This window comes from Nannospalax galili, unplaced genomic scaffold, assembly GCF_000622305.1.
Source record: "Nannospalax galili isolate Female #2095 unplaced genomic scaffold, S.galili_v1.0 scaffold1331, whole genome shotgun sequence".
NCBI lineage: Eukaryota > Metazoa > Chordata > Mammalia > Rodentia > Spalacidae > Nannospalax > Nannospalax galili.
Genome location: NW_008330679.1, coordinates 1083369 through 1096004, shown reverse-complemented (window position 1 = coordinate 1096004; position 12636 = coordinate 1083369). Strand labels below are relative to the sequence as shown.

The 12636-nt window shown below is 41.3% G+C and overlaps 1 protein-coding gene across 2 annotated transcripts in view; it reads left to right on the top strand.

Moving 5' to 3' along the window:
- Positions 1 to 9730: 9730 nt before the first annotated feature.
- The window catches only part of Xdh (xanthine dehydrogenase), a 65030-nt gene continuing 62124 nt past the window's right edge, over positions 9731 to 12636 (top strand). For both annotated transcript variants that reach the window (XM_008850982.3, XM_029555025.1), the window contains exon 1: positions 9731 to 9845. In XM_008850982.3, coding sequence (XP_008849204.1) covers positions 9804 to 9845 — 42 coding nt within the window. In that variant the 5' untranslated portion in view covers positions 9731 to 9803. The remainder of the gene's footprint in view (positions 9846 to 12636) is intronic.

The following is a 12636-nucleotide window of genomic DNA, read 5'->3' as shown; positions in this document are numbered from 1 at the left end:
TGAACCCTTGTTTAATTGAGTTGACGTGGGTCCTGTGCCTAATGCCACCATTGCCACAAATTCACATTTGCAAGCTTCCAGTGGTCTGAAAGCCTCTGATTCCCTGTGTTCATGAACCATCCTTGGCTCTTACAATCTTTCAGCCCCCTCTTCCACAATGGTCCCTGAGTCGTGGGTGGGTGAGGTTCAATATAGGAGTCCTATCCAAGGATTTTGAATGAAGTTAAGAACTTGCCTTCCTGAATGATGTGAGAGTAGCTCAGATTAGAGAGAGTTTCCAGGTGTCTGGCTAGTCATTAACCCTACAAATGTTCCTAGAGTTACACAGATTATTGACTGCACAACACATTGTTAATATATGAGGATTATGAGGAGGATTATGCAAACAGATCAAAGTAACTTTACATTTGCTTCCGAGCCTTTTAGGACCCTTGAGTTTCCACGTGTACAGAATCAGGCTAAGATAAAAACATTTTGAGTTTGATATTCTGTCCATTTTTGGATACTAGGTTTTAAAAACAAACAAGAGGAATGGGATTAATATCGCCTGCACACTAGGGAATACTAGTTTATTACCTAACAAATGATTAGCCAGAAAGGAACTGGTGAGGGAAGTCAAATGGCTAAAAATATATTAAGTGATGAGGAAAAATAATCTATACTCAGAGAAAAGCAGAGGCTTAGGCAGTGTTGAGAACTCGGCTCACCCATTGCATTGTGGACTCAATTCAACAAGGACTTAATGAGACTTGTATACCTGGCCTTATTTTAGCCCCAGGGAGAGAGTAGTAAATATTTCTGTTCCTGGTTTCAGGGGCTCACCTTTCAGGCATCAGAGAGGGATACTCCCTAACCAAAAGACTGTAATACAGGCTGACTAAGAACACTATGAATACTATGTTGGATACTGGTTTTATTGCAGAAGTGTTATCAAAGTGGTAATTTCTTTATTGGGAAGTTGGTGACAAATGTAGAAACTGGCACGTCCCATGCAACGGCTGGCTCCACATCTCTGACCTTCATTTTCTTTGTCTGGAAAGGAGAGGTAATAATAACTCCCTGCTCATATCACAAGGCTATTCTAAGGATCAAATGAACTCAAGGGATGTGAAAAAATACTATTTAGGTATCAAGAACTATTATTAAGACCAGTTTAATAGCATAGATGTCTGGCAGGAACCAGGGGGAACTGGATATTGGGCAGTGATGTTCTGAGAACATAGCAAGGCCTTTTATCCATCCTGGAGTGTATGTAAAAGTGAAAAAAAATCTTAACAATAGATAAGAGAAAGAAAAATTATACTTTTCTTTTCAAGTAAAATTTACAGTAGGTAAAGACAGTGAATAAAGGGTTTCAGAAAAGAAAGCACATCTAGATGCAAACAGAGGAAGTGTGCAGACCAGAGGGGAGCTGCTACCAAGGCAGGACATAGGCCCACAGAGAAGCTTCTAAAGGGAGGTGATGACACAGCCAGCACATGACATCCCAAAGCAGAAGTTCAAAACCAGGAAACACTCTTTGGCTGCTGGCTGAACCCTGGCCTTTGGGGAACACTCTAAAGTCTTTCCTGAATGAACCTTCCTCCAGGGACTTCTTGGCCCCTGAGGGATCTCATGCTTCCAGAAATAAAGACATGGCTCTTGGCAGCATTTTTGTACTGATCACTTGCGATTTCCTGAAAGTGTGGTTCTAACAGGGAAGGGCCCTATTTCAAGGAGGACTTGGGGCTCTTGTGTGGACTTTGGGACTTCATGTGATAATATGGTATGTGTTATGAGCCAAGGTCTCTCTTAGGAAAGTAGAATAAGTTGATGCAATGCAATATAAATTAGAATTGACCTATTTTTGGACCATGAAATTACATTAACACCCCTCAGATTTCAGAATTCATCCTAACACTGAATGCATGTGTAGGGCCTTGAGTTTGAAAAGTGTTCTCATTTTAGATTGTTTGCTCCTAATTTCTGACTTTGGGAATCACAGAGAGAGGGGACTGACATCAAGATGGTAGACTAGAACATCCTGTTGTTCATACTCTCGCAGAAAAATCAATTTGAACAAACGTCTGCACTAAAAACTACCTTCACAAGAGCAATGGAAACCAAGTTTGAGTTTATAATAGATGGATATAGCACAGAGATAGAAATGGTGTATTGAGAAGAACAACTAAGGACAGTTTTACATTATCTGTGTTATCATCCTTCAATACCATCCAGCTCAGTGTGGAGAGATACCATCCAACTTGGGGAGGAAAATGAAAGTGAGCACTAGACTTTGCCTTGACTCCCACACTGGGTCTACCCCGGTAAACCCATAGCTAAGCAGGCCTCTATAGCCCCAAACTCCAGGCTACAACATTGGACTAAACTTCCTGGCATAGCCTAGGAAAAAGTGGGAATCCAGAGTACCAGGTTCTAGCTTAGACCATGACCAGTCCCTGTAGACTTGGGTTAAAGTTTACATTCTCATGCCATCTCAGCCCCTGTGGACCCAAGCTTCATTCTGGCACTAGTGGAAACAGGCCTCAAGCTTACACTCACAGAGTCAGGCTTCAAAATTACTACCTAGGGTCAAATAAACATCCCCATTCCATTGGATTCTGGTTCTAGGCCCAACCCTGTGGACCTGGGTGCCAGGCCTTGCTGAGCCAGGTATCAAGCCAGCAGGAAGCTAGCTCACCAAAAACACTAGACAGCTTGCTCCAAATCTTTCGATAAACTGAATTCAACAGCATGTTAAAAGGATCATTCGCTATGGTTTGAACTCAGATCTTCATGTTTACATCAAGTGCTCTTACCCACTGAGCCATCACCCCAGCAACACCCAACAGCATTTATTAAGGCAAACAAATCTTTTTCTGAAGAAGTGTTAAAGAAATTATAAACAAATAGCAAGCTTTTGGAATTAAAACAAGTTGACACATACATAATGTTTAGTAATATGCATTAAATATATTTTTTCTTTTTTCAGAAGTCTTGAGGGAGTTGTGAACAAACAGGAAAGAAGACCTTCTGTTTTTCCTTAAGACCTTTAATTTTGAGGGCAATTCTATAATATTAAACATTAGGCAATCATTGGAGTGATTAAGATAAGATGGATGGACTTTGTGGTAGTTGATATAATTCAGCTCTTGTTTAAGGGCACAAGAAAATATTTAACAAAAATAATCTCATCAGCTGACCTAGAATCCAAATGCAAACTATATATGAATACAAAGTCAGAGTCTTTTTAAAGTGAATATTAACCATTTATTCGAGGCTATACAATAATTTGAAGATTTAAAGACTCCTGTGCATAAATCCATTTCAAACACTTTTATGTCTCAGCTGAAGAGAGGGGACAGAGAGAGCCAGTGGCTCCAGTGGGAAGCTGGATGTTACAAACAGGTTTACCAGCAACCCCCTGGGGCCTGTTGTCCTCCCTGGCGGCAAGCCTGTTTTACATTAATAACCTATACCAAGGGCCCATTTAAATGCCACGTGTCCTTAGTTTCTTCAGAAATTTGATCATGAAGTTGTTTTGAACTTTGCCTAATGCCTTTTCTGTATTTATCAAGATGATTATGTGATTTCTATCTTTCAGTCTATTAATATGGTAGATTACATTTATTGATTTGGGTGTGTTGAACCAACTGTTTGCATCCCTTGGATTAAACCAACTTGGTCATGATGTATGATCTTGTTATGTGATCTTGAATTCAGCTTGTATTTTCTTGAAGATTTTTGTGTCTGTGTTTATCAGGGAGATTGGCCTATGGTTTTCAATTTTTTGGTATGTCTTAATCTGGTTTTGGTAGTGGTGCTATACTGACTTTGTAGAGTGAGTTTAGTAGTGTCCCATCCCTTTTTATTCTGTGGAACAGCTGTAGAAGTATGGGTATTAGATCTTCCTTGAAAATTCAGTAGAATTCAGCAATAAATCTGCCCAACACTGGGCCTTTCTTTGTGGAAAGACTTAATTACTACTTCAATCCCCTTGCTTGCTATGGGTTTGTTTAGGCTATTAATGTCTTCTGACTTTAATTTTGGTAGGTTATATGCATTTAGAAATGTATCCACTTCTTCTAGACTTTTCAACTTGTTGGACTATAAATTTACAAAGTAGTCTATGATGATGTGGTGCTCATTGCAGTCTGTTGTAAATGCTGTGTTTTCATCCCGAATTTTATTAATTTGTATCTGTTTTGGTTAGTCTATCTAGAAGTTGGTCAAACTTATTAAACCTTTCAAAGAAACAGCTCTGATTAATTATATGTATTGTACTCTTAGTCTCTAATTCGTTGATTTCTTGCCTTATTCTTCCTTTCTGTCTGTCGCATTTGGAGTAGGTCTCTTTTATCTTTTTAAGAACTTCCAAGTGTGTCGTTAGGTCATCTACTTGCGATCCCTCTGATTTTTAATATGAGTGCTTATACCTATCAGCTCTCCTCTGAAGACTGCTGGCCTATGCCCCAGATTCTGGGTTTCTGCTGTCATTCTCATCTGATTCTAGGAAATTTCAATTTCCTTCCTAACTTCTTCAATGATCCATTGTCTATTCAAAAGCATAGTGTTCACTCTTCAAGTTTTTGTGTGTTTTCTGAGGTTAGCCTTGCTATTGATTTCTAGTTTTATTGACTATGATTTGATAGGATGTGGGGAAATATTTTTGTTGTTTAAAAATTTATTAAGGCTTGCCTTGTGGCCTATAATAGGGCTGGTTTTAGAGAAGGTTTCAGGGGCAGCTGAAGAATACTTAATCTTTATCCATGGGGTAGAATGTTCTGTAGATATATTTAGTCTATTTTAGTATGATTTGGCTCTGAGATTCCTTTACTGGTTTTCTTTTTCTTTCTTTTCTTTTCTTTCTTATTTTTGAGACAGGGTCTCCTTGTATTCCTAGTTGGCCTGGAACTTGCTGTGTAGACCAGGCTGGCCTTGATCACATAAACATCCACCTGCCTCTGCTTCTTAAGTTCTGGGATTAAAGGCATATGCTGCCACATCTAGCTACCGAGTTTTAATTTCAAAGTGCTATCTAGATGTGCCAGTAGGGTATCGAAGTCTCCCATTATTATTGTTTCTGGACTGCTATGGTTTTGTTTTGTTTTGTTTTGTTTTGTTTTTAATGATATTTTGTGTTTGTTTTATGAAGTTGGGGGCTTCAAGATTCAGTGCATAAATATTTATAATAGTTACATCTTCTTAATGAATTATTCCTTTTATTAACATGCAGTGGCCCTTTTATCTCCTCTGACTAATTTTGGTTTGAAGTCTACTCTACCAGATATGAGACTTGCTGGGCTAGCTTATTTGCAGCCTGTACTTACTTGGTAGTTTGATTTCCAACCTTTGACTCTATTTTGCATTCAAGGTTATAATTGAGAAGGGTTGTTATTGCTTGTGATTTTGTTGGTTGGTTGATTAGTTAGTAGTTGTTTATTCCTTTTCTAGGCTGGTTGCTGTTTTGCTGTGTGAACATGATTGATTTCTTCCCAGTTCTCGTCTGTGCATTTCTTCCCTTCATGCAATATAGTCTATTGTCTGTTCTTATGTGTGAAACTTTCTCCTTCTATAGAGCAATTCCTTTAAGAATTTCTTCAGTGCTGGCTTAGTTATCGTGAATTGCCTTAATTGTCTTTGTTTTGAAATATTCTATTTCTTCATCTGTTTTACTAGATAGTTTGCTGGTTATAAAATTTTGGTTGATAATTATTTACTTTCAAGGATTGAAAGAAAGATATCATTTTATGTTTTCTCAGTTTTTTATTTATTATTTTTATTTTATGTGTCTGAGTGTATTGCCTGCATGTAGGTGGGTACACCTGTGTCGTGCAGTGCCCATGGAGGTCAGAAGAGGGCGTCAGATCCCCTAGAACTGGAGTTACAGACAGTTGTTAGCTGCCATGTGGGTGTTGGGAATTGAACCTGGGTCTTCTGCAAGAGCAACCAGTGCTCTTAACAGCCAAGCCATCTCTCCAGCCCCATTTTCTCAGTTTTTATGGTAGTAACAATAGATCTAATGTTGCTCTCATGTTTCTGCCTTTGAATATTGGTCTATTTCCTCATAGTTTTTTATATTGTTTAATTGTATTTTTGCTATCTTGACTATGATATCTCTTGGAGAAATTCTTCTCTGGTTATATCTGTTTGGAATTCTAAATGCTTGTGTGTTTGGATCTCTATTTTTCTAGATTTGGGCAATTCTTGGTTGTAATTTTGTTGAATAAGTTGTCTAAGACATTTGATTTTTCTGTCAGCTCCTTTCTCTATCCCACTGAGTCTTAGGTTTGATCTCTTTCGTGTATTCTGGACTTCTTGGAAGTCATGTTCATTGATTCGCCCCCACCTTTCCATATGTGTGTGTGTGTGTGTGTGTGTGTGTGTATGTGTGTGCGTGTATGTATGTCTGTGCATGTGGTGGTCTGAGCTTGATGCCATCTTTTATTACTCTTCCACCTTATCTATTAAAGCGGGTCTCTTAATCAAATTGAGAACTCATTGTTATGGTTAGTTTTGCTAACTAGCTTGCTCTGGAGATTTCCTGTCTTCACCTTCCCAGGCTGGAGTTACAGGCCAGTTGTCATGTCCACCCAGCATTTATGTGGATTCTGGGGATCCAAACTCCAGTACTCAACAAGCTCTGTAACACTGAACCACCTCCCCAGCCCATTTCCTTTCTTTATATATGTCTGTATGTATTGTCTTAACCTTGACCTTCATTCTTGAGATTCATTAATTCTTCTATATATGTACATACTTAGAGAAAAAAAATTAATCAAAGAATTAAACAAGATATGTATGCATATAAAAATGTAAAACAAAACATAAAAGCTAAAAATTAAAAATAAAGCAGGGCATGGTGGTACACGCCTTTAGCCCCAGGGCTCAGAAGGCAGAGAAAGATGGTCTCTGTGAGATGGTGGCCAGCCTGATCTGCCTAGCGAGTTCCAGACCAGCTGGGGTGACAGTGAGACCCTTTTTTAAAAAGACCAAAACAAACAAACAAACAAATAAATAAAAAAATACAAACACAAATGAGCATTAATCTGAAATAAATTGTACGTTTTCAGTCACTATTTCTTCCTGGTTGGGGGATTGTAGGGCAGTTGAATAGAGAGACAGGAAGGAGGCAAAGGCTTTTTTTTTTTTTAATTCCAAGAAGCAGTTTTATTTGAGCCTATACTGACTCAACGGATTTATATCCAAAAAACTGAGCCCATGCATAGTAAGGTTTTGCCTTTTATCTCATTTTAGCCCCTTTTGCCTCCCTTGCATGGTAACAGACATTCTGACTGGGTGCTCTAAGGCCACAGAGCTGTGACATTAAGACTAAAGGAATGTAACAAGTCTGCCACGTTGACACTGAGTAGACCATGTTGTCTTTTCTTTGTTCTCTTTTTTCCTGGCCCCACCACAGGGGGGAAACCCTAACGTGTTTCCTTTAGTTCTGTCCATCAAAACACTGCACCAAGTTCCACCACAACTTCCTGTGATCCACATGCAGCCTCCCTGCTTTGGCCAGGGTGGGGAGTATTGAGAATCTCCCAGTTTTACACTTCCTTACACTCCTGCCATCTCCACAATCAGTGTCTTGGGTTCTGTTGCTCACATACAGATGCAGCAACATGTTTTCCATCCTGCCTGCATGTTTCCACAAGAACCAAGCTGCAGTAGTGGTAGCAGGGAGGCACTGACTTTAGGGTCCCTTACCCTTTCTCTGGAGCTGTGTCTGTGGTCGTTGTCGTTCTTTGCTGGTGAGTTCCCAAAGGCTGAGGTTAGCTCCAGCTGAGTTCTGATCTTCTCTTTAACCTGGTCTGTTCCACCCGTCCAGTTGCTTACTCCTCCAGACTATGGCAAGGGAGGGGGATTGTGAGCACTGGAAATCTCTCAATTTTATATTTCTGTACCTCTCATTTGGCAGGCACTTGCCCTAGGTCTGCTGGGGATATTCACTTCCTTATTTAATTTTCAGCAGAGCTGATTTCATAAAGTAGGTATAGTAACCCATGTTTGTAAGTGAGGACATTGAGCTCAACACAGTGATTTTTGCAAAAGTTACACAGTGATGGAATGAATACTAAAGCTAGTCTACCCGACTTTCCTTGGGAGTTTTTAACTTGGACCACCTAGGTGAAAGGGCAGAACTCATGAAGATGTGAAGATGTGTAGGTCAGTGAACAGAAGAAAAGCCAGTCAATCATAGAGGTATGAGGGACACGGAGACTTGCAAAACATGCCCCAGGCTCAGCTATAATTCCTTCCCCCACCCTTTTCCTTTTAGAGTAGGATTTCTCAATCTCTGCTTAACATTTTAGGTTGGATATTCTGTGTTGTGAGGGACTGTCCTGGGCTTTGTAGAATGTTTAGTCACATTTCCGGGTCCCTGTTTACTCTATAGCAGCAGCTGCAGAAACCCTACCAGTTACAACACTAAGATTCCAGTCAAAAAAAACCTCTTGTGGGAATCCACTCTGATTAACAGCCACTGTTTTATAGTGATCAGCATCTCCATTTTCCCTGGACTGAGAGACTTACAAGAACTCAGTGCATAACTCAGGATAGTCTAGGACCAACTGGGATACTGATCACCTGGGAAGTGAAAACTTGTTTCCTGGTTATATCAGGGCTATGCTGGGAAAGGGGTGTTCTACATTGTGTGGTTGTCCTAGGAATCCTGTTTGCCTGAGATGTTGCTGTTCCTTTATTAACATTAGATGTAGTCTATCAGGGTTACAGGGAGTCTCCTACTGTAGACTGGCTAAGTAACTGGGTGGCTGTAAGGATGAGGGAGAACAGAGGGCCTGCTGGTATGTTGGGGTAGGATGGATCAGCCGGAAGGGATGGACCAGAGAGACCCCATTGGTGCTGCTTGGGTAGACCCTGTGCATAGGTGTTAATGCCTGGAGCTAAAGATCCTGGATGTGGGAAGTTTTGAACACTGTTAACATGGTCTGTGCCTATGCTGTATAGGTGTTTTAGTTTATGTGGTATTTGAAAAAATTTTGTCAGTTCCTCTGACAGCTTGTCAAGGGCATTTTCCTGAGAGAAACCAAGAAAAGCCTCAAAGATAGTTTGTTATCAGAATTATTTGCTGTGTTAAGAATACCTTTATAAGCATGCCAAATATTTCTGTTCTTTACAAATTTATAAGGCACTTCTGGGAAAGCATTTGTCCATCAGTCTTTTGATCTTGAGATCATTCTTATGACCCTTTCCAGGATGAAACGGTTGAGTTCTGGAGGTGGTAAATGACATGCTGTAGTCAAACACCAGGATTTGAGTCTGGACACTGAACATCATGCCCATGACCTGCATGCTCCACCAGAATGTGAGAAGATGAGTTGAGCAAGCCAGTGCTGAGTCTGTGTTGTAGAAACTGGCTAGTGAAATGACAGGAAAGAGTAGATGGGAAGAAAGTGAATCAGCCCCATTGGAAGTAGCTGACAAATGGCTCTTCCCCTTTCTATGCCTGGTGGGGCAAGTGGGAGGAGGATGAAGCAGGTTCCACAAGGGCAAGTGCCCAGAATTCACAGTCACCTGGCATCAAGACACTGGTCTCACTAACATGCATGCCCTTTCCTCTGTGCACTTTGACACAAGTATAGACAGTATGATTCTCTGTGTGTGTTTGTTTGCGTGTTCCTGGATTATGTAAACCAGTGGCTCTTGCCAAGAACTGTCTATGCCTCCAGGTGGTTCTCTCCCATTGGTCAAATTTGTTTCACTTTACTGAGAGGCGTATCTTTCAAGTAGCAGGGCAGTGATATCTCCAAGTATCTCTTAGAGTGAAGTTCCTAAGCCCAAGGACTCCACCAGCAACGATGACAGCAGATGAGTTGGTTTTCTTTGTGAATGGCAAAAAGGTAAGCCGGAGTTGGTTTTTGCATTGGAGTCCCCTGCTTGCTGGGAAGGGGCATGTGTCCTCTGGTTCTCTCTCTTACTTGGCTCCTCTGAGTTGTTCTGGTCTCTTTTTCTCCCTTAGAAGGCACTGCTGTGTTTAGGTAGCATTAGGGCACAAAGAACACAGACAGGAGACTCGGGGCAAAAGACTGAGCTAGAGGGAAGAGAAAAGGAGGTGTCGGCGAGCTGGATGCCCACTCTGTGGTAGTGGACACACTGGCCCAGAGGGAGAAAAGGAACAGAGTCTAGGTAAGGTGGAAAGTCATCAACATTTCTGTGTTTAATTAAATATAACTTTGATGGATGGCTCTCTTTACGGAGAGAGAAGTAACAGGAATGTTTCCATGCCAGGATGTAAGGTATAAGAGTCATTGATTCTGATGTATTATGTATACAGATGTAACAGTGATTTCTGACTTACTGTGTGGGGACATATACTGACACCTTGTGGCAAGCCATGATTATTTTTTGTTATAAAAGAATCCCCTCCTCCACCTGTTAGTTCTATATATAAGTATTACAAGTCCCTTAAACTTCTTTGGTGCAGGGGGATGAAGGAAAATTGGCATGGGTACCAAAAATCTCTGGATACCCCAAGGGAGAATCTTTGCAACTTCAATGCAGATTCAGGAAGGGAGGGGGCAAGACTCTTTTTGCCTCCCTACACCAAGATGCTTACACCACCTCAGTTCCCCACTGAAGACTGTAAAAGGTCATGGGAGAGTAGCCATCATTCTACTGTAACTGGCTACATGGACAGCCCAATTGATAAGAGGGGTGAAGGGACACCCAAAGAAGGGCAATTTTCCTTGTCTTGTTATGTCGGTACTTTGCACTGAGTTGGAGAAACTGAGTGACTTCTGGAGTTAATTTTCAAGAACTAACATGCTTAAGGACTTAGGCTGTCTGGATGTATTTGGGCGGCTATAAAGAGAATTTTAGGAGCCATTTCAACACCAGTGCTACAAAGAATGTTTTATTCAGTTTGAATGGTGCCATCCCAGGGTCCTGGGGTTCAGGATCCTCTCAGAAATGCTTTTTTTTTTTTTAAGGTTGGCAGCTGACATCAAGCCAAAAGCTAAGGCAAAACTCCCAGGCTGACCGTAGTAAGACTTTCGCACCCAGTATTTTAAACTTCTCTTGTATTCAGCATTTACATTATAAAGATGTAAGAAACAGTGGTTAAACTGGCTTTCCAGAGAGACATTGTCCAGAGAGACATTGTCTTTGAATCATTTTTAAGTGATTTTTTTCCAGTGAGTTAGTAGCTGGATCCAGTGGCTTCCAAGGTCATGCCTTACTCCAAGGTTTTGTTGTGTATTAAACATCAATTGGTGTGTGCCCTACCGCTCTTCTTTAGGGATGGCTTGCTGTTAGGCGCTTCGTCTAGAAAGGAGAGTTTCAAGGTAAACTGGCTTGGTAATTTTTTTCCTGTTGTATTTTATTTGCACTTAAATTTTTAGAGGGTGGTGTCACATCAAACTCTGCTGTCTCTGGAAGCTTCTAATCCTGTCAGGTTCTCATGATGAATAGCTATGTTTGTTGTGTGGGCTCTTGAGAAACCACTGGGAAGTGGAGAGGCAGTGCAGAGTAATGATGTGAAAACAGTGGTGATAAGCCAGAGCAAGTGAGGGGATCAGGAAGACAGGCTGGTCAGTGTGAATGCTTTGCTCTCATCTCCTTTCTCAAGATGCTGTAGGCCTTTGGTTATAAATACTGTGCAAAGAAATCACCAAAGAAGCTGTGGAAAGGTGATGACTCATTCTTACAGGGGAGCCTCTTACTCTCTGTTCTAGTTTGGTTTCTCTTGCTGTGATAAAACACTGACTTGAAGAGCAAAGGGTTTATTTGGCTTACAGGTTACAGTCTGTGATTGAGGGAAGCCTGGGCTGGAGCTCAAGCAGGAAACTAGAGATAGGAACTGAAGTAGAGACCATGGAGGACCACTGTTTACTGGCTTGTTCCCTCTGGCTTGCTCAGCAGCTTTTCTTGTACAGCCCCTGCGCAGGGATGGCATTGCCCAGAGTGGACTGGGCCAGCTCATATGTCAATTAACAATAAAAATTCCCCACATGTTCCCACAGGCCAGTCCGATGGAGGAAGTTCCTCAACTGAGGTTCCTTCTTCCCAGGTGACTCTAGATTGTGTCAAATTGATAGAGACTAGCCAGTATACTCTCCTTGTTTTAGGCACTAGGGAAGAGCTCTGTCTGTATGAGTGGGGTTTAGCAAGGGTGCTAGGTACAAGATGTGAAGCATCTGTGGGGCCTTCTGGAGTGCCATGGGCTTTGGTGACTCATCTTCTGTTCTGGAGTCAGTGTTCAAAGGGAAAGAGTTGCCCAGTATTTCACCACCATTGTAACGATAGACCTTTGGGGAGTCAGGATTTTAGCTTTGTCGATCAGTTACTCTGTTTAGTGTAAATGGTTTAGCAGCTGCTGGAAGAATCTGGGAGGATTTGGCAGGTAGGGTATGGCTGGAGCTTTCCAGGAGAGATCCCAACAGGTAGACAGTGCAAGACAGAGTTCACAGTCTCTGCCCACTGGCTCATGTGCTCACTATTTATCAAGCTCCTTCAGAGGCCTAAGACTCTAGGATATACGATGGTTCAATAGGGTCTTTGAGACCTGGCACTTGTCATTTGTGAGCCCATGGACTAGGCAGACAGATGAACTGTGAGCAGGCAAAGTGAAAAAGTCTAGCACCAAAAGACCCTGTTTTTAGTACATAGTAAATGCCCAATTAATGTGGAAGA